Below are 23,227 nucleotides of genomic sequence, written 5' to 3'. Positions count from 1 at the left end.
AAATAATAATGAATTAATTAAATGATGAAATTAAATAATGAAACAGTAATGAAATAATTAAATTAAATAATGAAATGTTTTTCCACCGTAAAATTTATTTATCTTCGGGGGGGGGGGGGAATGTTATCTCAGTTTTGCTGACGTAATACTTTAACGGCCCCTTACCCAAATAAATGAGTACAGAATCAATCATTTAGCGCAAAACAAAAATATGGGATATTTTTTTTTAATACTTTAACGGCCCCTTACCCAAACAAATGAGTACAGAATCAATCATTTCACATTCACAAAAATATGGGATAACTTTTTTTAATACTTTAACGGCCCCTTACCCAAATAAATGAGTACAGAATCATTTAGCGCAAAAATACGGGATAATTGTTTTTTGTCCCGTATTTGATAAATATTTATATGTCCCGCATTTTCTTTGAGTAAATATGGTCAGATTATTTATTAGGGAACCGTGGTTGCAGAACCGTTTGACCGCGTGTGCCTAATGAAGTCACTCCGCCGCATTTGGCGACGAATTAAGGGGGACCGGACACTGCACTTCTACCCGTGCAAGTGTGGGAATGACCAAAAGAGTGATCTAGGGCATGTGAATGAACAAAAGAGTGATCTAGAGTGTGTGCATGCATGTGAATAACCAAAAGAGTGATCTAGAGTGTGTGCACGCATGTGAATAACCAAAAGAGTGATCTAGAGTGTGTGTAAAGCAGGTGAATGACCAAAAGAGTGACTTAGAGAGCAAGGAGCCAGGTCAGTGAGCAGCTGAAAGAGAGCACTAGGGAGTGTTGAAACTTGTGAGTGGCCAAAATTGTAACCTAGGGAGTGTGGAAACATGTGAGTGACCAAAACACTATGCAAGCAAGTGATTGACCAGAGGAGTGACCCAGAGAATGTGTGAGCATGAAATTGACTTAGTGAGTACTCAAGCATGTGAGTGAAAAAAAAGTGACCATACAAGAGACAGATGTATTTACAGGAGCTGGAGCAAAGCTGGTTATAGCACCATGGGATAAGGGTGGTAAAATTTGTTTAGCCCACAGGCGGCAAAAACGTAAATCTGCCTCTGCATCTATCATTAACTACATTAAAAAACAAGAGAAAACTAGATACTTTTATGGAAAAATCACTCTTTATACTTAGTTATGAGTGGTTTCAGTCTTTTATATTATAAAGTGGACACCATTGTTAAATTTTTTTTGAACACTGTTCATATATCTAGTGTATAATTAAGGTTATTTGATCACTTCAGAGCTCTATCTTAGCACATAGATTCACATAAAAAATAAACGATCACATATACCAGTTTTCTTTAAATATTTCAGTTTTATTTTTGATTTTGTTTTACGATGTGTGTAATAAGACATTCTTTTATAATTATAATACTTCAAGTTTTTCGTCTTGTATGTATTTACCCCCTTAATGATCAGGGACGAGATATCTCGTCCAAATGCAAATGGAAGAAATTCATTATAGCTCTCCATGTTTTTACCTTTTCTTTCATGATTGCAAAGTGTCATTGAAGTCCTATGAACGGAAGTTGTTTATTTGGAACAGCTATAGTATAATTCTTTTGGTGATTTTTTGCTTTGGCAAAAAAAACGTCCGAAGGCATGACGAAAAGTCAACAAGAGTGAAACGAAGTTGGGTGCAGTAGGCCAGGTCAATAAGATATGTGCCTAAAGTACTGAAGGAGGTTTAGGGGTGGCGCAAGTTTGATACCCAGTTCGTCCTTGTCAGAAAAACTTTCTTGACACGGGTACAATAGAAATGACGACATGACAGCAGAAAAAATTTCTATTACAGGGAGTCCCCCACTGAGGGGTTAGCACATCAACCTATTGATGGGTATAAAACTAAGCAAGGACTTATTGATCTTATTAATCTGGACTTATTAAGTTTAAAAAAAACAAGCCTGCTGTTTTTGGAATTGACAATAAATTGTAGGTCCCAGTCTAATTAGCCCTCGTGTGTAGAAAATGACCGTGGTGCGGCGTCAAAAATGATCAAATGAAACGAAGTCATGCTTTCAGATGTCTTGCTTGCAAAATAAATAAATCCTCAACACATCCGCAAAAAGGGATTTTTTTAAAAATAATAATGTGATCAGCATGCAATTTTTTTATGATTGAGCATTTTTCAGTCAGATGAAAAAGAAAAAATTTCAGTTTTCGACAGAATTCAGCGTGATATCTGCAAAAGAAATGATAGTTTCTCATCCAAAATGTGCCGCTAGCATGGTTTTGAATAGCGATAGTACCATGAAATTTGGTTGGCGTTGGGTTTGCCAGAATAAAAACTTGGTGCCAGAGTGGTGCAATGGTAAGATGCTAGTCTTCCACTATGGAGGTTACCATCAAGGTCCACGGGTTCGAATCCAGGCGTAGAACGTTAGAAACAAGTTCCTTACCTACCGAGCCTGGGGTGACTCCCAATAGATAGAGCCTTCATTTCCCACCCAACTCCACTGGTTGGAAATTGACGTATGGTGATATCTAGCCGGAGTTGGGGTGCAGTAAAGTAGAATAAAAGCTCAAAGCCCAAATGTGATTGGTCGGTGAAATTGAAAATTGCCATTCCCATGCCCACATCCACACGAAGGTTTTTAACAGCTGGCTGAGGCGAAGATCAGCTGGCTGTTAAAGACCTTCGTATGGATAGCAGAGAGTGACACCATCCTCGGATAAGTTGCCATCTGGTGGCAGTGCCAGCAATTGGGAGCTTTGGCCTGAATTAGGTTCAACCTCCTGTGTACTGTCCCGTTTAGTGCACATGAGAAAGATTGAGGTAGAAGAGAAAGATTGAGGTTCCAAGGAAAGATTGAGGTATTTATTGCCTTTGTAGTCTAGTGGGGGGCTCTCCCAGCTAGAGAGAGGACGTGGGTTTGATTTTCCGCAAGGGCAGTAGAATTTTTTCTCTTTCCTAAATATATCTTTGCATCAGCCAGCTGCTGGAAGAACCTTTGTATGGATAGTGGAGAGTGACATCAACCTTGTACTATTTCCTTGCATATTGTGTTTTATTGTCTTTGTAGCAGCAATTTTTTTCAAAACACTGCAGGCTTGGCTGATTTTTTCATCATCGATTGGCAGTTGTCCTGATAACCAATCAGTGCCTATTTTTGTAATTTATAATAAAGTCAGCCCTCCATATCTGTGGATTTCATGTTCCCAGTTTTCTGAAAAACGCTGTTGTTGTGCTTATTCTGGCATCCAAACAAAGTATAAATTGTACATGTTAAATAAACATTATATAAAAACTCATTTTAAAGGTTTTTCCAATGCTTCTGGAAGTGTTTCTAAAAGACTGTTATCAACAAGTGAAAAATTTGAAATATTGACAATGGTCAACTTGAGTGCTGCAGTTGCCCACCATTACTGCATCAATCAATCTGAAATCAGATATATTGAGAGAGAAGAACTCAAAATTCTGTCAGCTGATGCAATGCTGTACCTGTGAGAACTTGAGACATAAAAAGCGCTGTTTTCTTGTGATTGCAATGGAAAATTTGTGCAAGCTGTGTATTTCATAACTTGCATACCGTAATCAGCATTTTTAACTCAGCAGATTGAAGAGAAAGAATAAGTCACATCTCCCAGTATTTTGTATGAACAATAGAAAAGGATTGATTTAAACAGTTTCATTAAGTAAGTCAGAAGGTACCTTGACAGTAAAGACATGCTATTTAATGTTCTGGATACTGGATAATGCTTCTAATTATCATGGCGTTGAAGTCCTCGATGTGTCTCCTAGCTCATTATTTAGCATTCAGCTGCTTGATCAGGGGGCTATGTAAACATTTATGGATTACCTACACACTATCCAATGATTATTGTGCAGGTGATCAAAGAAAATTTTTCACATGTACAAAAATTATTAGAGTAAGACTTGTCACCTCTTTCCAGCAAATTTACTGAAGTACAGAAGAAACAGCTAACAGTCATTAATGTTCATAATATTGTTCCAGAAAACATCGCCAAGAATAACAGGACGTCCCTTCTACTTTTCCACACAAAATATGAGATTCCTAAAAAGCAAAAGTTTATGGTTTGTGTTATTCGCAGTGACCCTCAGAATATAACTCCTGCGAATACCAAGGGACGACTGTAGCATTATTATACGATGATTTTTGTTGTCGTGTTTAATTTTCTACAAAGCAATTGTAGTTTCGGAAAATTTTAATCTGATCTGAGATAATTTAAATGAAATATAATGGATTATATAGTTTCAAGTACTTAATATTTTTTTTATCCATCAGATATAGTCCTATTTCATTAAGCAGTCACAGTTCTTTTGGTTTGGATCAAGGATTCATCATAAGTAAAAATGGTAAGCATAATTTCATTACTTTTCTGTCTGATGATTTTGTAAATTAGTAGATTTTACAGCATGTGCATAAAGTAATTAATGATTTCAATTTTTTTTTTACAAAAGGTTATTCAAAAAAGTGTATCTTTAAATCCTTTATAGATTTTACAAATGTTAATCAATGAATGAATGAATATTACTAGAGGTCTGTCCAGTTGAAATTTGGGACTGTTTTCCCAGACTCTTCACAAAATTGCAAATTGGAGAAATGAACCCTTAACAAAATACAAATTATTGAAGCCATAAATTTGGCATTTCATTTCTTTTGTGATGAATTAAAGAAGATTTTTTTGCTTTTTACAAAATTACTTTTTAATTCATGACCATTTCACAAAAATAAGTATAATTTTCATAAAAAAGGGCCTATACAGACTCTTGATTACAGATAATTGTGAGGTGATGTAAAATCCACAGTGTTATTGTGTTCTTTATTTAATACACATTGTTTTGATTTAACACATAATGGTTTAATGCTTTCATTAACATGGTGTAATATTTAGTATCTCTATTTCCTGTAAATAATGTTCCTGGAACATACAAGTCACACCTATAGTCTCTTTATGGTTAAATTTTGCATTGAGGAGAAATGGTAGCCTAGAGAATATAGTCCCTTCATAGTTATCTATGCTGTGGAAAAAATATTGAAAAACATATTTATGTTTATTGATAAACATAAACATACTTGCACCGTATGCAAGAGGGCCTGGGTTCGAGTCCTGGCAGAGAAAAGATGACTTTTCTTTCCAAGTTCACCTCAGCATAATCACCAGAAAAATAACAGCTTCCTTGATATCTTGGGCTGAGGAAAGCCATCCATCTCTCTAAAACGTCCCAGCTGAGGGCCATTTCCTGAAGTTAAGAAAGGCTACTAATGTCTACTTCAGCACCTCAATCCACAGTGCATGAAATAAGGAAGGCAAGGCAATGTCTTCAGAGTGGTGTAGATGGTAGCATGCTTGCCCGCTATGCAAGAGGGCCTGGCTTCGAGTCCCGGCGGAGACAGGATGATTTTTCTTTCCAAATTCACCTCAGCATAATATCCAGAAAAATAACTGTTTCCTTGAAAAAAATATTGTTTAAAACCACTGTGGATTGAGTTTTGAACCAATTAATTAAAAATATTGGTTACTATTATCAATGAGCGATAGTAACTGCATCCACCAAAGTTTCTTCACCAAATCACTGCTAAGTGCTTGTGTTTCATTATAATTTCTTTTTTCCATTTTTTTTATTTGTCAAATGAAAAAATTATGAAGCCATGATATAATTCTTCACTTATTTTTCCTTTAGTTACAGATTTAAAAGAACATTCAATTCATTATGTAAATTTTTTTGTTATTGGAGGCTTTGATACAAATACAAAGGCCACAACAAGCAAATTGTCCATCGAAGTGGCTGAAAAAATTATGCCTATAAAAAAATATGGATGTCAAATAACCAAAATACAGCAACCCAATATAAAAAAGCACATATATCACCAAAAAAAATTCTATATAATACACTATTCATAAAAAATATTATGATTGTCTTATCTAACTATGGATAGCTTCTCGATTTACCCCCCACTATGTATATCATACTTCTTAAACGTATCAGTTGTGTTAGAATTCATGACCCCCCCCAGAGGTAAGCTATTCCATTTATTAGCAACCCCATTAGAGAAAAGCTCCCTGCATCACCACAAAATATAATTATCCCTTACTAAGTGATACTAATTCACCAAACACCAACTCTGGCCATATTGCTATATTGCAATTTAGTGCCATTAATGAGACGGGTTGGAAGTGAAGGCGCTGTCTATCGGTGGGTGCCTTAAGCTCATTAGGGAAAATATCTTATCTATATTGTTCCTTGGGTTCGAAGCTGGGACCATGAGAACAACCTCCATGGTGGTAGACAAGTATCTTACCACCACACTGCTTGGGCACCTACTAAGCGATACTGGTGTTTCCCTTGTCGAAGCAGTTGATTGACAGTGTATTAATAACTAATGGTCCATCCTATTGAAAAATTTAAATACTTCAATTATAACCCAGACACCTGCATTCATCCAAACATATTCGAGAAATCAAGAATGAATTCAGATATTCACTGTTTGTGTTTACGTTGACAATAATGATTCTACAATCCTCTGAAGAGGCATCTGTTTTGCAGCTGTCAAGGGAATTTGAGAGAGGCCAATTAGGGGACGTTTGAGTTCCTTTTTTTCGTCCTTATTAAGTTTGTGGTAGTTGGGACTTTGAAGCAGTGCCCTATTAACTGGTTCAAGTGAACATGGACATTCCCCCACAGGCAATTAGAACTTCTCCATCAATCCAGATGAATCACCCACCATAAACATAGTATCATATATCACTGCTGGCCTTTCGAAGAGAATAATTTGTGTAATGGAAATTACCATGATAAAGTCCAGAAGCTCTAAGCTTTGGAAGAATGCACACAGGACATGAATGGGTGTAAGTAATGGAAAGAATGTTTACACATGTACTGGTCACCATTCAGAATCATCTGTACCCTTATTAGTTGTCCAGTACCAGATAGAGCCTTTAACAACTTGAACAGTCTCCTGTTGACATGGTATTTTATGGGATTTTCCCCATACCTGTATACATACATTAGACCGATACAACTGAAAACAAGGCTCATCAGACCAGGCAACGTGTCATCAGTCCAATGACAGTGCTAGCAAGGCACCTAGATTTTGCCCAGCAGTCATAGCCCATACCAAAAAGAGACCATTGAACAGTTCACATGTTGAGACTTGTTGATGCCGCAACATTAAAATTTGTAGTGATTTGATAAGGGGAGTTAATTGTGGACTTCAATGAACATGATTATTTTCATAGTACAGTCAAACCTCATTAGTGCATCACCCGGTTTACACGTCACTCTGCTTACCAGATCACTTTTTTGAAAGTCCCAATTGTCCTCAGGCAGGAATTAGTAATCTATGGCTTATTCCGTTTAACAAGTCACTCTGCTTACTAAGTCATATTTTTGCTCTCCCAAGAGTGACTCATTAAGGAGGTTTGACTGTATTTTCGATGTAGTGGAAAATGTCATGACAGAATTCTCAAGAAGGGTTCGAAAAGAGTCTCCAAAAGTTGTGTATTCGTAAAGGTTAAAATTATATTTAGTGCTTAGAGTGGACCTTTGGGTGGCAAAGAAATTACATTTAAATAAATTATGAAAGGTATCACTACTACTACTAAACCAGACATGCACCTCATCCATATTCCTCTGCGGAACTTCTAATGAATTGGTACATGTTGGAATGCATATGCATGTATAGTGAACCTTCGTTGAAGTTTGTTTCTGTGTAATGCTTGTTATGTGTAGTCCTGCCATCTGCAATCAATTTTTTAAAAGGTATCACTGCGGCCATGTATGGAATTAAAGAATGAACATGGTCTTCAGGTGAGAATTTGAACTGGAGACCTTTGGATGTATAGAGCACAAAAGGGGAGATTCTTAGTCTAACAAGGCTTATATAAAAGCAGAAAGGAATATCATATAGTAAATAAGGTTGGATTAGAATATTATATTCGAAAATGTTATCAGTTTGGTAGCGTGTTGATGAGAGCAGATTCAGTCTGTCCTCATGGATCTAGTGATCAATAAAGGTGTGCAAAATGGAGTCAAAAACGGCACGGCACAAGGGGGACCATTGAGGCAGATTCCAAATATCTAGTGCCTAACTTTGTGAAGAGAAACATATTTTAGGAAGCCTGTTATTATCCATTTTCATGAGCCTTAGTCAAAATTTAGGCTGGGTAGGGTGAGGAGAAATTCATTTAGAAGGCCATCTGATCTTGGTGATTTAAGGAATACATATACTGCTTACTATATTGCCACAAATTTGAATGTTGGTAGGAATAAAAAAAAAACTAGCGGAAAAAGCCTAATTATATTTTAATAATTTTTTTTTTTTCAGAAATTGGGTTTGCTACTGAAAGCAAATTTAGAGAATATCGACAGCGTTGCACCTCAAGGTGATGATTTTCGGTGGTATGTAAAGGTAAAAGATGCCTCCTTTTTTGCATTATTTATCATATGCAGAATATAAATAAATGAAGGCAATGAAACAAAAGTAACCAGAATGGATCTTTGGTGTGCAGGACTGTTGGTGTGCTTTTCTGGATCAATAACTAGATGTCTGGGTCATTTTTGTCAGGAACGGGGAAAGTAATTTTGTCGTTCCCCTTCACGCTGTAAATGTCAATTTTTTTTTAATATTTTAAATAATGTCATCAACAAGTATTCCCAAGAAATTTTTACGATCTGTCCAGGGAATTTGTTAGTGTTAGTAGACATCCATGCCCAACCTGGGATTTGAACCCAGACCTGTACAGTCAGAAGCTAGCTCCTTAACCACTAGATTGCCAGGCAGCTATAGTCTTTTGGTTATGATAGTGTTTTTGGTTTCCCCAAAATGTACCCCCCTTTAGCATCACCATTCGGGGGTAATCACTCCCCCTATCATAGCCAAATACAGGAGGGGGGTGATTGGATATCTCAAGAGATAATCCTAAATCATCAAAATTTATTTAAAAGAAAACGTAAATTACAATTTTCATGAATCCACATAATACAGGTGAACTTGGCTAATTTAAATTTTTGAATAATTCAAATATTGAGAATTCCCCGTGAGTTTCCCCTATTTTTCATAATTTCAAAATTATTTGTTTAATTGTATTTTTTCCTTGAGGTCATGGATAATTTGAAGTTTGATTCAGATATGTCATTTGCAAAATGTCTCTTTTCGTAGTTAGCTAACTTTTAGTGATTCTTTTCTTTATTCCGTGTTTTATTGATCTTTTCCAAAATATAACATGCAGCCTACATTTAAACATAAAAAAATTACAATACAAAAAAATTTGAACATTTCTTTTATTGTAAAAAGCAGTAATTTTGTTAGGACACTAGCTTTCAGGGCCGTCATTTCAACTTCTTCCAGTGGGGGGGGGGGGGGGGGGCAAAGCACATGCACTCAATGTATGTATATATATATATTTGTATACCATTTTTAGTGTATTTTCGAAAGCCGGGGCCCCCCCCCCCCCAAATGACGGGCCTGCTAGCTTTTGCCTTTTTGCTGCAGCTGGAGTTTTGGATGACTTCATTAGCACCTACCAATTGGAGATGCAAATGCCACTAATTCATAGAGTACATTTGTGTGAGTGTGTTTGTGGTAATTTTTTCATCAGACAGAATTTTTGAAAGCTGAAGTTCTGAAATCTCAAAGACTTTTCATGCTGAAGATTTATGCCCCCCAGCAGTATTTTTTTTTTTGAAATATCAATATAAAATCTTTCACCATGCCCAAATGAAGTTCACATACGCTTTCTTCACCTAAAAAGAGTTCTGGTTAACCCATGAATGTAGACATTGGTGAAAAAGTGAAGAATAAAGTCACATTGAATTTTCTTACAAAGAAGTCAAAAACTAATCTAAGAAAGCAATGAAGTTCTGTATTACAGCATTTGTAAAAACTACGGAAATGTTTAAAAAAAAGAAAAAGTAAGGCTGCTAAGGCTAAAAAATTGTGTCTAATTCTCTAAATCAACTTGAAGATGGAGCTACATTTAATATATTTTGCAGTTTTACACTAGAAGCAGTTGTTTTTTTCTTTTTCTAATACATGTTGCTAATATAGAGGAGTATTACTACTGAGTGTAAAGACTGTTAAACTTCACTATTAAAGTTGTTATGCAATGCTTCAACATATCAGTTAATGAAACAAAAGGATTCAAATTCAAGGAGCAGCAGAAAAATAAAAGTCGCTTGATTTGTTGAAATCAATATTTGATAATGTTTGTAAATAAATGGGCATTAGAAAGAGTACAAATGTGAGTTTGGGATATTTTTTGATTTTCAAAAGTTTTATAACAAAAAAAAGTAAATATATATTAAAAGAAATTTAGGTCCACCCCAAAAACATGGGGCCTGGGCAAGTACCCTTGCTGAACATGCAAAAATCATGCTCTGCAAAGCACCATCATGCACAACATCAGCCGTGACAATAGACTTTCTGTTTGAGCTGTGTTGATCACTGTGACTTAATGTGTTCATTATTTTAAACAAAATTTTGAACTCGATACCAGTAAGTATTGATGAAATGAAGTCCGAAATCAGATGAGGACAAATTTACTGTAAATTCTCTGAAGTTGCTTTTGTGTCATTGTCAAAAGTATTAATTAGTACACCTGAGATCAAATGATTTAAATTATATAAACTTTTCAGAACATTTTCAATGACAAATGACTGCATCAGTTAAAAAATTATTCTTTTCAGATTAAATGCTCTAATTGTGGGGAAGTACCTGACAAATGGCAATATATTACCTTGGCAGTGAGTATTTTGAATTTGAATAAGGATTTTTTTTTGCTTGGTATATATAATAATTTAACCCATATTTTACAGCAGTGGTTCTCAAAGTGTGTGCCATGGCTCCTTGGGGCACCATCAACTATTGTCAGGAACCTGCAGTGAAGTGGCTTAATTAATGTGTGCTTATTCAATACCATGAAGCAGTTCCTTGTTAGACTATTCTGGGGAGCTATGGATACATGTCGACCAGGTTAAAGGGAACCACAGAGGACAAAAATTTGAGAACTACCGTGTTACTGCCAATGTCTAAAGTTGCTGGCTATTAAAAAAAATGTCGGCTTCAGACATTGGCCATCACACAGGGCTTGACAAACCTGGAGAATGAGAAGAATTTTTAAGGAGCTAATCATAAATTGTACAATTTTGTTGCAATATTAAAAAAGTGATACCATAGTGGAAAAAGAATGTTTCTCTCTTGCTATATAAATGTGTGGTCGCTTTTTCTTTGTTCTGTCATTTAAGTGATCCAGCAAAGGTGCATTATCAACTTGAGAATTATTTTGTTATTTTTAGGAAGTTTTTGAGGGTTATATGCCATGGACATCGCAGAAAATCTATTCTGCTTTAGGCTACCTTTTGTTTTTTTCTGCCGAATCTGAACCTATTTTTCTATAATGTTCCTTGGTCAACGCTTACTTAGTAATGGCGAACTACTGTCACATCCACTGGTGAAATACAATTTGAAAATTCCTATAAATTCTGTTGAAACAGCTTTAAGCTATCCTTGCAAAAGTTCATTTTGTTGACATTTTCGATCAGGTGTGAGCAAATGTGACACCCATCTTGCAGACAATTTTTACATGTGATAGGCCTATCATGCATGCTGCCATTTGAAATGCCAGCATCCTTAGCAATTTCATGCATCATTATCTTCTGTTATTCATCGTGATATTGTGAATTTGAAGTTAAACATTTGATGAGAAAGTGTAGTATCACTTATTTCACACTATTGTTTTATTGCACAGGAAAGTTTCCCTCTGAAAGGTGGAAGGGGTGATGCAAATTTCGTTAGTAAGTGCAAGCTTTGTGCGAGACAAAATTCAATTGGTGAGATTTTTTTCCTATGAAAATATTTTTAATATTTTGTTTTCATCTAACAATTGTTTGACTAGTTAACCTCTTGTGCTGGAAAGACGTGCGAAGCCCATCGCTTGTTATCTGCTTCTAAAGTGGCAATGATGTGCTATGCACGTCTACTAAATTTACTGTTTATAATAAGTAAGTAGGTATTACAGCAAAGCGATATTCGAGCATGCAATCAGTAGTGCTATTGCAGAGAACTGCATTTACTGTAAAATTTTATTTGTTTTATTGCGGTACAATAAATAACAACCAAGTCAGTAATAGTACATTTATTATTTTTTATTAAGCATTATTTTTATCTATTATTATATTTATTTAGATCCTAAAATGAATCGTTGCATTGCATATTCTTCATTGTTTTGAAGTTTATCATACTGTACAGAATTATTGATAAAATGTTTTAAACATTGGGTAAATCTTACTTATATTTATCTAAATAGTGTGACTATATATATATATATATGGATTTTTTACACAAAATCTGCTTAAAACTTTAATATAAATTATTACAAATAAAAGTTCACTTTGGACGTGTTAGTCATGGGCTTCTGCCAATTAATTTCCAGCACAAGAGGTTAAAGTCGAAACTACAAATTTTTTTGGTCAAACAATTTTTTTTTGTAAAAATTAACATGCATGAAAACAATTCCAAAATCACTGAATTACAGTATAGGCTAAGTCTGTTGTAACCAGGGATTGCAACCTGATCAGAATCATGGGGAAAAATTGTCATTTTAACAGACTTCTCGTTATAACAAATATAAATTTCTTTTCTCTGTCAGGTTACAAATTGTTGAAAATTGCTGATTTGTCCTCATTGAAATGTGTTTTAAATAATTTTGTCTGCCTGCAAATGAGCAGAACTTCAGTTGTGAAATAAATTTTTGGTGATTCTCTTATATAGATTTTTTTACATACAATTTCATATTATCAAAATGATTTAACCCATAAACTAATTAAAATTCTTAGTTATTATATCACTGCATGGCCAGTAAATAAGCTCTGGCATGACTGTGGTCTCTTAGTCATAGAGAGAGACAAAAGTCGAATAAAATCGAAAATCTTATGTACAGTTGGAAAGCCTAAAGATATGAAGAGAAGGTGAAAAATGTGACTTTAAGTCCATTCTTTGGTAGAAATACCTCTTAATAATGTCTACAAGGAGCATGTGTGATGATATTTGATTCTTTTAGTCCAATTCCTCAAGGGCAAGGGAAAACTGACCTTTCTGAAGAATTTTTGTTGATGGTATAGTGAAAGCTTTTTAATTTCAGCTTGCTATAACCAATTTTTTTCTTTTGTATCTTTAACATTAGCTATTTGATAATCACTTGCACATCACTTGTTATAGCAAGATTATTGTTATAAGTCAAATTCATTATATCTAACTTTTAATGTATTTTTAAAAGCTTAAGACATACTTTTATATAAACCTTTTTTTCCCAGTATAGAATGTTCTGTGAAATGTTGAATGCTGATGGTTTAGAAAAGTTGGTCTGTGGATTGGTTTGCGGGATGCTACTTTTTTTTAAATTTCCACAGAATTTCATTCTTTCACTGATTTAACAAGTAACGACCAATAAGAGCAATTGCTATATATTGATATACGAGAAAACTATATTACTACAACAAATAGTTTTTGCTTCTTTTATCAGCTAAGTTCAATTGCATTTGAATCAGTACTGTGCATATTTTATGATTAAAAAAAGATGGGAAAATGTTTTTCTTTCATTTGTTTTGCTATTACATGGAATTTGATATATTCACACTGCATATTGACGTATCTTTTGTAAAAAGTTTTTTATATCAATATTTTTTTTTAGCCATCATACCAGAGTCCATAAAAAAATATTCAAAAGAGGATAGTGAGAGTTTCAAAATAATAGCTGAATTTGACTGCCGTGGCATTGAGATAACTGATTTTTCTCCTCGTGTAAGTTAAGTTGAAGTTTTGAATGCTCTTATTCAGAATCTTTCCCATAAATTTGTGTAATGTTTGGCTTATGTTATCACATGAACCATTTTTTAATTCAGTGATCTTTGGACTAAATGCATTGCCTTTTGTAAGTTTTAAATTACATCCAAGAATTTAATGAAACTCTTTATTCATATCGAAAAAGCATTTTCATGATTCCTATACTTTCAGTTATTCATTTTTAAACCAAAGTTTTATTTTTAATGAAATGTGAAGAAAAGTTATTTTTTGACATGAACACATCTTTAAAATCATCTGGCATTCGCAACAAGTTTCATAATGAAATAATCTGAATGCCCATATCTCAGGAATTATTCAGACTCTATCAGTGATTTGATGTTTATGGGTAGATCTTGTTACCACAAATCCAATGATGAGAACTCTGGTTTTAGTACCTCTTCCAGTCTGGGCACTAGGCTCGCTGCCTGCATTCATAACGAAATTGTTTTATGTTATATCTCAAGAGGTTATATAGAAGCCAATGTCCTCTGATAGGCATTTATGAGACAAATTCAATGATGCTACTCAAATAACAATTGGTGGGAAACGAAGAACTTCAGCCAGTCTGCAGTGAATTAAAATGTCTTTTCCAAAAAAAGTTGCTGACAAGTATATGAGATGAATATTTATGTAGCCTTATTCAAATTGTGGTTTTAATACTCTTCGAATTTGGGCACCAGGCTCGCAGCCTGCATTTGTAACAAAATTGTTTTACACTATCTCTTGAGAAGTTCACAACACAAATAGAAGCCAATGGTGTTGCTGGATAAGCATTTCTGAGACAAATCTGATGATACCACTCTGGTTCTAATACCGCTTCTGATCTTGGCACCACACCAGTTGTCCCTATTCATAACAAAACTATTTTATATTATATCTCATGAGGTTTGCAATGCAAATAAAATATAATGGTATCTTCTGTTAGATATTCCACAGACAAATCTGATGATAGCCTATGGACGCTAATACATCTTTGGGCCTGGGCACCAACTTGCGGCCTGCATTCGTAACAAAATGTTTTTAAGCTATATCTCAGAAAATTAACAATGCAAACACAGACAACATTAAATCATCTGTTAGCTGTTCCAAAAACAGATCCGATGATACCAATTTCTCTCTCATCAAGTCAGTACCTACCACATGATTTAAGGCCACAAAAAATATATTCATGTCAAAACGTGCAGTTACATAGCATACTGCATTTTTTTTTATACAAATTTTCTTGTATTGTATAAATATAATTGCATTATTTTATTACTGGGTACTATTCCATTATAACAATAACACATTTTCAACTCTGAATAGGTGAATTTCAGCTTATTTCTTTCTGCACGCCTTGTTTAAAAAATGAACAAATTTATGGACATTATACCAAAGAAATGTGAACCTTGTTTTTCTCTGCATGCTGAGAATCAATCAGACTACAAAATTCAAAAATTTAATGGCATGGTGGCTATGTGGAGAATATGGTACTTGTACAGGATCTCTCCATTAGTTACAGATGCCGTTATCTGTAAAATAAGTGACAATGAAGTTTGAGCATTCTTTCTGAAATTTTTAATTTTTTTAAATTTAGTTTTCATTGCAATTTTGTAATGTTTGCTCACATATAATTTTTTTTACTAAACATTTTGAATGATGGAAAACACTTTTTAATTTTCTTTTCTACTGAATATCAGGGTGGATTTGTGGCGAAAGGACTTGATACAGGAACAGTATTTCCTGAGGTTAATTTGGAAGAGAAGGTAAATGAATCTGGAGTTTTTTGTTTCAAAAATTTAAAGCAATGTTTTCTACAGTATCAAAAATTGTGATTTTAATGAATGTGGTGATATGGCATTTTTCTTATTTGCCAGAGTGGAAGTCATGCTCAGTGGGTCCTACTTATAACATTTTTAAAAAATTTGCCATGATAAAACATTGTAAGTGGGAAAAAAGTTTTAAACGGGAAAATCTCTTAATGAGGATTAGTTAGAGTTGTGGGACTACAAAAATAAGTCGCACTAAGCGAGAACGTTATAAGCAGGATTGACTGTAATTACACTGAGAAGCCAGAAGAACTGATACATAAAGAATTGGTCAAAGCATTTGGTTTTGAAAGCTCATATCAATGAGGGGCTGCTATACCGTTTGCAAGCTGACATGTACTGATGCCCCAACATTGAAATCTGTAATGATTTGAGGCAGTGCTGCATGTTTATCTTGTGAAGTGATTCTTGTCAGCCATCAATGGTCCTACTTCTTCAGGGTCTTTTCCTCACTTTCACCGCTATCAGAGGTTTGATTTTTTCCTCGGATTCCTTATATTCATAGTAGAGAATATTGTGTGTATCCAAATCCAAACTTCATCTCTACCTCGGAAATGCTGTGATCCATCTCACTAGCGCTGACTACTAAACCATGTTCAAAGTTACTCAAGTCATGATAACCTTCCACTGTAGCAGAAGAAACTGATTGAACAGCTTTCTTAGATACATATTGTCTTATACATGTATAGTTGATATTGACCGCATCAAGTTACGTTGATTGGTCGCCTTTCCTGCCTTATCTGCATACGTATACTTATCTCATACTGTATATTGCCACCAGGCTTAATATTGAATTATTATTATTATTTTTACATATTTTCAGCATTACCCCCAGTTAATCAAGGTTCTACTGTACAGTAGTAAAAGCCTGAGATTGGCAAGTTCGTGAAGTGATCAGTGATCCCTGTCTAAATAATTTTCAGTTAGAAATTCCTTGAAATATGGACTGGGTCACCATTTGGTTAGGATGAACAGTAGTAAGTGATTTATGAAAAATAATCGGCTATATACAGGGTAATTATAATTAAAGTTCTGATTGCAAAACATGAATAAGAAGTGTTGATCAGAATGGTTTGAAAATTTGCATGGGTCCATTGCATGAAGTGTAATGTGATGGGAGTACCCTTGAATTATCGTATTATCGTTAATTGGGTCCCGTGGTTCGCAGGTGGGGACCATGCAGAGTCATCGCCAAAGTTAGAGATTATGATGGTAATGTTTTGCATTGAGAAATAATAATGTTTTGCATTGAGAAATAATAATGTTTTGCATTGAGAAATAATAATGTTTTGCATTGAGAAATAATAATGTTTTGCATTGAGAAATAATTTTTTGCATTGAGAAATAATAATGTTTTGCAAGCATAATGTTAAACATTTTTTACAATATTTGACCTTCACACCATCGGTAGGCCTAGGACCATCTCACGGTTTATAATGTCATGTTCTTATACAATCCAAAATAGGCCTAATGTTGCGGACCCTGGTCAGGTCTTCGATGTTCACTGTTTTTTGTGTTGCCAGATGCCGACTACCATAGTTGTACAATATTATTCAAGTTCATGTGAATATGTAAATTAATTTGTCAAATGTTACGTTGATTCTAGTGCCACCAAAGCTCGATACAAATTGGTTCTGGTAATAATGTGAGATAAGGAATTTTCCCTTATATGCCGGTAGTGTGCAGTGAACAGACACATTGATCTTTGGATGTTGCATGTTTTCATACCACCTCATTCCAGAACTCATGAGTTGAAAATTTAGCTGGGTACCTCGGCACCGTTCGATCCATTGATCATACTCTTCACCTTCCAGTCAAAAATCTCTCTGTCTGTGTCGAAGTTTCTATGAGATGTCGGCTCTCATCTGTGATGGCATATTTGTCGGGTTCGTCGTGGTGTAGCCTCTTCGGATGTATGATGCAGTTCCTATGGAGTTTTCTTTCGGAAAGTTCCTGGAGATCGACGGATCAATCAAGAAGTTAACTGTTCATTCTTGTGACAGTGACATCCTGAATGGTGTAATTGACGGGCCGATTGGGCGAGAACGTTTTGAATCTGTGATATATTAATGTTAAAACTCTAAAAAAAAATTTACCTATGTAGGTTGTGCAGACTTAAAATGTTTTGTTGTAAAATATAAAGATTAACGCTTTAATAAAAGCCTTAAGTAAATGAAATAGTTGCCATATCATTGTTGTCATCTGTCTGACAGAATTATATTGGGAAAGATAAAAATAGAATCCGGGATATAACGACAGGAATTATCGTTGGATCAATGAAATTGATCAATGGAATTTTCTTTGGTGAAAGAAAGAAACAACTTTATAAAATGTATATGTAGATGATGCTGTACTTGGCCAGCGGTATAATTTATTTTGCGCGACCACATCATTTCGGCATTTCAACAGCGTCAGTGTGTGAATAGCAAGGCTGGACAAATCCCAGAGATGCCGGGGTGACTATAAAATCAGTTTTGGCACCTAAAATTTTATATGCATCCTTGTTAAAATGATGTGTAAGTACTGGTCAACTTTTTTGATTTCGTAATAATAATGTGTCTTCCAACATGGGCCATAAAGTCCCGGAAAAGTAAAAAAAAACCATTACTTAGGACTGTTTTGTGTGGAAAAACATGCTTCACTCTTAACGAATTTGGTTGGCACCTAAATTTTTTTTTTATTTGTCCAGCCCTGGTGGATAGCACATCTTTTATCATGATGCACATTGCAACACCAGTGAAGCAACTGCTGAAGAACCAGGGGTCTGTTTTTATAAAAATTTATGTTATTTTTATGAAGAGGATCATTAATTTTGTGAAAAATAAGTAATTTTATAAGAAGCAAAGTAATCTAATTAATCTATCACAAAAGAAATGAAATTCCAAATTTATGGTTTCATTAATTTTTATTTTGTGAAGGTTCTGGAAAACTGACCCAAATTTTGGCTGGACAGACCCCTGAGAACCATACTGACAATAGCAAGATGACACGACACTTGGTCATCGTGTTCACCTGACAGGTGAATGCTACTGTAACCCTTGCAACTTTTGACTTTGGGAATACTCAAAAATGTTATGTTCAGTGGTTGATTTTCAAACTTTGGTGAATTGAAAGCACATCCACATCATTACCATGGCATAGGCCTACTGTGATCTGTTGTTGAACAAGCACTTTTGTTCTTCCACTTCACAGCCAGAACATGGTGGACAACATATTTAACATTTCTTGTGGAAGTTGTAGTTGTTTGTTTAAATGACTTCATTTTTGTAATGTTTCCATGAATTCCAAAATCATGCCATTTTAATTGCATTATCATTTTGCCTTGACTGGCTGTCATATCCATTCTGCGAGCAAATTTCCCATGTGCTAGATGAGTACAGTGTCATCTATCTTACATTTTTAAGTATTTTTTCCTCTTAGCCATACAAAATTCCATTGCTTCAGGAACATTCATATACATTTTCAAGTCATCCTGACCAGTGGTTTTTATTTTACAGTGTTTGAAATCAAAACTTTAGTTATAACCACCCATATTGTAAATCATTGCTAATTAAATTGCATTAATTAGGCTTCATTAAACACATTGTAATTTCTTAATTTTTATCATATTTTTTGCAAAATATGCATATTGAAAGAGTAACTAAGGAAAACATGTTTATTATGTGGTTAATAGTTATTGAATAACATTAAGACACAAAATATTTCCTTGAGTTATAAAATAACTAAATTGTGAAAGTTGGTTTTTATTAAAATATAATAAATATTTATAGATTAATTAATATGGGAATTGTGTTAATTATATTAATAAACATTTTATTTTAATTAATTATTAGAAGTTTGAATGCTTTTTCTGAAATTTTATTGTATTTAATGTAAATGTTATTAAAACCAAAAAAAAACCTGGTTTCAACCAAAAAGACGTTTTTTTTACTTACTTTGATTCTCAGTGTATATGCCCTGTATTATAAAGAGTAAAAACATTCTGCATTTATTTGTATCAAGTGTGATTATTATTATTACTTAAGCATACATGCACCTTGTCAACATTCATCTGAGGAATTTCTAATCACAGTAATTAGAAATTATGCATCCATATGCCAGAATATGTTGTGTATATTATATGTATTTTGTATATTATATATATCCATGGCCCTAATGTATTTATGTTGTTCAACGTTCTCGTTTTATATTAAAATGGTACTGACATTTGTCTTCCAAATTTGTAAGTAAAATATGTAAGATACACAGTGGCGGATCCAAGGAGGGGCGATCGCCCCCCATAAGAGCCTTCAAACAATATGTGATGGGGCGATCGCTCCTCCCAAGAGCCTTCAAGCAATCATAACTCCAGTTACCTAACTTTTTTTCTTTATTAAGCCTTAATTTTTTTTGAGATTAATTTCTTTTTTTCTCAAATATCCTTTCGCTAAAATTTGTTCACTTGAAGAAGTTCGACTTTGAGCTTTCTTCTGCTGGTAAGATCAGCTGGAGGAGGATCAGTTGTATTCCCCCAAAGGTTCTATAAGGATTTCATGCGATTCAGTAGTCACGCTGCCTTTTCACTTATACATATCCATAGCAAAGGGCCGTGTAATTTTTTGCGAGGAAGAGGCAAATGTACACCCTTCAGTTTTCTTGGTAATGCACAAACTAAAGCACAAACCATGGAATAAGGTGAATCATCGTTTTCTAGTCTTGTTTCCTTTTCTTTTCTTCTTTTTTACTTCAGTCCTGAAACACGCGAGCTACAGGTGGACCAAAAAATAGCCAGATCTTCAGGAAAAAAAAAACTATTTTCGGTAAGTGAAAAATTGAGAAGTTTTGAGATAGGTGGGTTAGGAAAAATAATTCTATTACTTTTGTAGCACGTCTGGGCTTTTCCCAGGGGATGAGCATTTGCAGACTTACTGATAATGACTAACTGGATCCCCACAGGGGCTTAGAACGATTTTCTTCATTTTTATTTTTTCACTCTACAAACTCACTACAATTGGGACTAAAAGTATGAAAAATCTCAGCAAAGCCCCCACCAGTCTGCACAAAATTGAAAGAGAAATTTGTTATTTTAAATCATGTAATTAGAATTTCATTAGGAAGTTTTTTACTCTTAAATATTTCTTAATTATGTACACAAATTAGTACCCACATATTTTATTGAAATATGCGCCAATTATTTGTTATTGAAAACAGTCTACACTTGTTTCTATAACTTTTCAGTGTTATATTTTAATATTTTAAAAGCATTTTCATGTTTTGTCTTGACTTCCTACTTGGAAGGAAGATTTACCATTCAGAACTTAGTATATTTGTGTTTCCAAGATTGATGGGAGAAAAAGCAATCCGTACATTTGTGGCACCAGGGTCTGAAAGGGTTAAACTATATTTCCATAATTTTGTAACTGAGTACATGACAAAAAAAAGTAATTTCATTGAACTTTACATGATTGTGTAAATCGATGAACTGCTGAAGTGAATATCATATTTTTGATCCCATTGGTATCCACCTAGAGATGTTTGACTGTATTTAACCAGTTGCAGAATAAATTTAAAAATAGAGCAATGATCAAGTTCAATCATTCAATGTTTGAAAATGAAGAGCTTTTTCTTTATTCATTCCTATAAATCATAAAGGTTCTTTTTGCTCCTTATGATTTGATATGCAAAATGTTTTGAAACTTCACAAATTTTGTTCTTATTTTCTAGGAGTGGGTTGACTATGATGAAAGATCACAGCAATCTGTTGGTATCTATGAAGTGGAACATCAATTCAAAGTTTTATAGCACAGACAGTGACTATGGAGGAGATGTCTTGATATTAAGGAACACGACTGTGACTGAAAGGTCTTTTGTATGATATAAAATGATATGATAATGAAAAATATTTAATAAATGTGTTTTCTTCACAGTTAATTATATTTATGACTGTTCGTCTTTTTTTTTTAGCGATGCATTGAAGTTAATCAGAATAAAGAGATTTTCTGCATCTGAAGAGTAATTGCAGTTTTAATGCAAGTAGGCGGACAGCTTATAACAAAAATCTTGCTATAATGAACAATTAGTAAGTGAATGCCAAAGAGCTAATGTTAAAAATACATAAAATGTTTGGTTATACTGATTTAAAAATTTGAAAGCTTTTACCATATTGAAAAAAAAAATAAAAAAACTCATAAATTTTTTCCCCTTTCCTCAAGAATGAAACTATTTATGATGTTTTTCATTGTACATTCTCCTCGTAGAAACAAATCTGAGGTACTTCTAACCATGAATGGATACAGAAAAGTCAGTTTTTACCTTCTTTCTTCCTATTTTTAGACTTGAGCAGTGATATAATAATTGAAAATTTTAATTGTTTGACTAAATCACTTTAATAATATAAAATTTTAAGCGAAAAAATCTTCAAATAATCAATTGTTGTGAGATTGAAAATCAATTTCATAACTGGGGTTCAGTTTATTTGTTAATATTAGAATGAAATATAATCTTAAAGATATTCAAATATACAGATGAAATTTTTATACAACATTGCAACAACAATTTTCTGCATGATTGTAAGCTCTCATTATAGCAAACTTTTACTGTGCATATATTGCTGTCAAAGCCTGAAGTGCGGCCAATTTGCGATATTGGCAGAGAGTTTTGGCCAAAGTCCAATTTGCAGAAATGATTCAGGCTTAGGTGGTCAATTTGTGAAGTGGTTGGAGATCCCTGACCAATGTTTGATGTGCTGATTTTTTTACATCCCTAACTTGTGGTATAATGGCTCTCTATATATACACTGCTGGCCACCGTAAATGCAACACCCTGAAGGAAGCATGCAAATAATATGAAATTTACAACATGCATTAGCGGAGGTGAGATATGCAAATGATTAGAATTTCAGCACAGACGCACATCACGCGCGCCTGTGGCGCCACTTCAAAGCGCTATTTAAGGCTTGGAGATTTCGACGATTTGAAGTACGGCAATTGTGTTTTTCTTGTGGTTTTTTCAAAAAAAACGATCAATTATGCCTCGTAGAAAACAGAGATCATCTTTTGATCAAGTATCCGAGTTCGACAGAGGAAGGATAGTGGCCTACCGAGATTGTGGATTATCTTTCAGGGGAATCGGTAGTCGTGTTGGACGAAACCAAACAACTGTAATGCGGATATGTGATCGTTGGATGCAGGAGGGTACGACGGACCGACGTGTTCGATCGCATCCACCTCAGTGCACCACTTCACGTGATGACAGGTGTATTGTGCGTATGGCAGTGACGGATCGCTCAGCCACATCACGAACCATAGCACAGCACATTCAGTCTGTACCGCATCATCCAGTGTCTGCGCGTACCATTCGACGCCGTTTACAGCAGAGTGGTCTGTCCACAAGACGTCCATTGCTTCGTCTACCCTTGACGCAGAACCACAGACGTCTCCGCCGCCAATAGTGCGATGAAAGAAGGATGTGGACGGCACAATGGAATGAAATTGTCTTTACTGACGAGTCACGCTTCTGTCTGCAACACCACGATGGTCGGATTCGAGTCTGGAGACACCGTGGAGAGAGGATGCTGAACAGCTGCGTTATGCACCGCCACACTGGTCCTGCACCGGGT

The 23,227-nt window shown here is 34.6% G+C and overlaps 1 protein-coding gene across 7 annotated transcripts in view; it reads left to right on the top strand.

Annotated features, from left to right (window-relative positions):
- Positions 1 to 21,545, top strand: part of LOC149070612 (CXXC motif containing zinc binding protein) — a 28,770-nt gene extending 7,225 nt beyond the window's left edge. Inside the window, exons 2-9 of one of the 7 annotated variants that reach the window (XM_089249011.1) lie at positions 4,265 to 4,335; positions 8,309 to 8,392; positions 10,669 to 10,725; positions 11,730 to 11,811; positions 13,671 to 13,780; positions 15,502 to 15,567; positions 18,320 to 18,392; positions 21,334 to 21,422. In XM_089249011.1, coding sequence (XP_089105137.1) covers positions 4,333 to 4,335; positions 8,309 to 8,392; positions 10,669 to 10,725; positions 11,730 to 11,811; positions 13,671 to 13,780; positions 15,502 to 15,567; positions 18,320 to 18,349 — 432 coding nt within the window. In that variant the 5' untranslated portion in view covers positions 4,265 to 4,332 and the 3' untranslated portion in view covers positions 18,350 to 18,392; positions 21,334 to 21,422. Of the gene's footprint in view, positions 1 to 528; positions 940 to 969; positions 1,061 to 4,264; positions 4,336 to 8,308; positions 8,393 to 10,668; positions 10,726 to 11,729; positions 11,812 to 13,670; positions 13,781 to 15,501; positions 15,568 to 18,319; positions 18,393 to 21,333 lie in introns of those variants that run through there. The other 6 variants (XM_089249008.1, XM_089249007.1, XM_089249009.1 and 3 more) reach the window with 6 other exon arrangements.
- The last annotated feature ends 1,682 nt before the right edge of the window (positions 21,546 to 23,227 follow it).

This window comes from Pholcus phalangioides, unplaced genomic scaffold (genome assembly GCF_987345545.1).
Source record: "Pholcus phalangioides strain wild (caught in Gottingen) unplaced genomic scaffold, Ppha-v1.0 ptg000021l_1, whole genome shotgun sequence".
NCBI classification, from domain to species: Eukaryota; Metazoa; Arthropoda; class Arachnida; order Araneae; family Pholcidae; genus Pholcus; species Pholcus phalangioides.
Note: the sequence above shows the minus strand (reverse complement) of the source record. Positions and strands in the feature narration are given on the sequence as shown.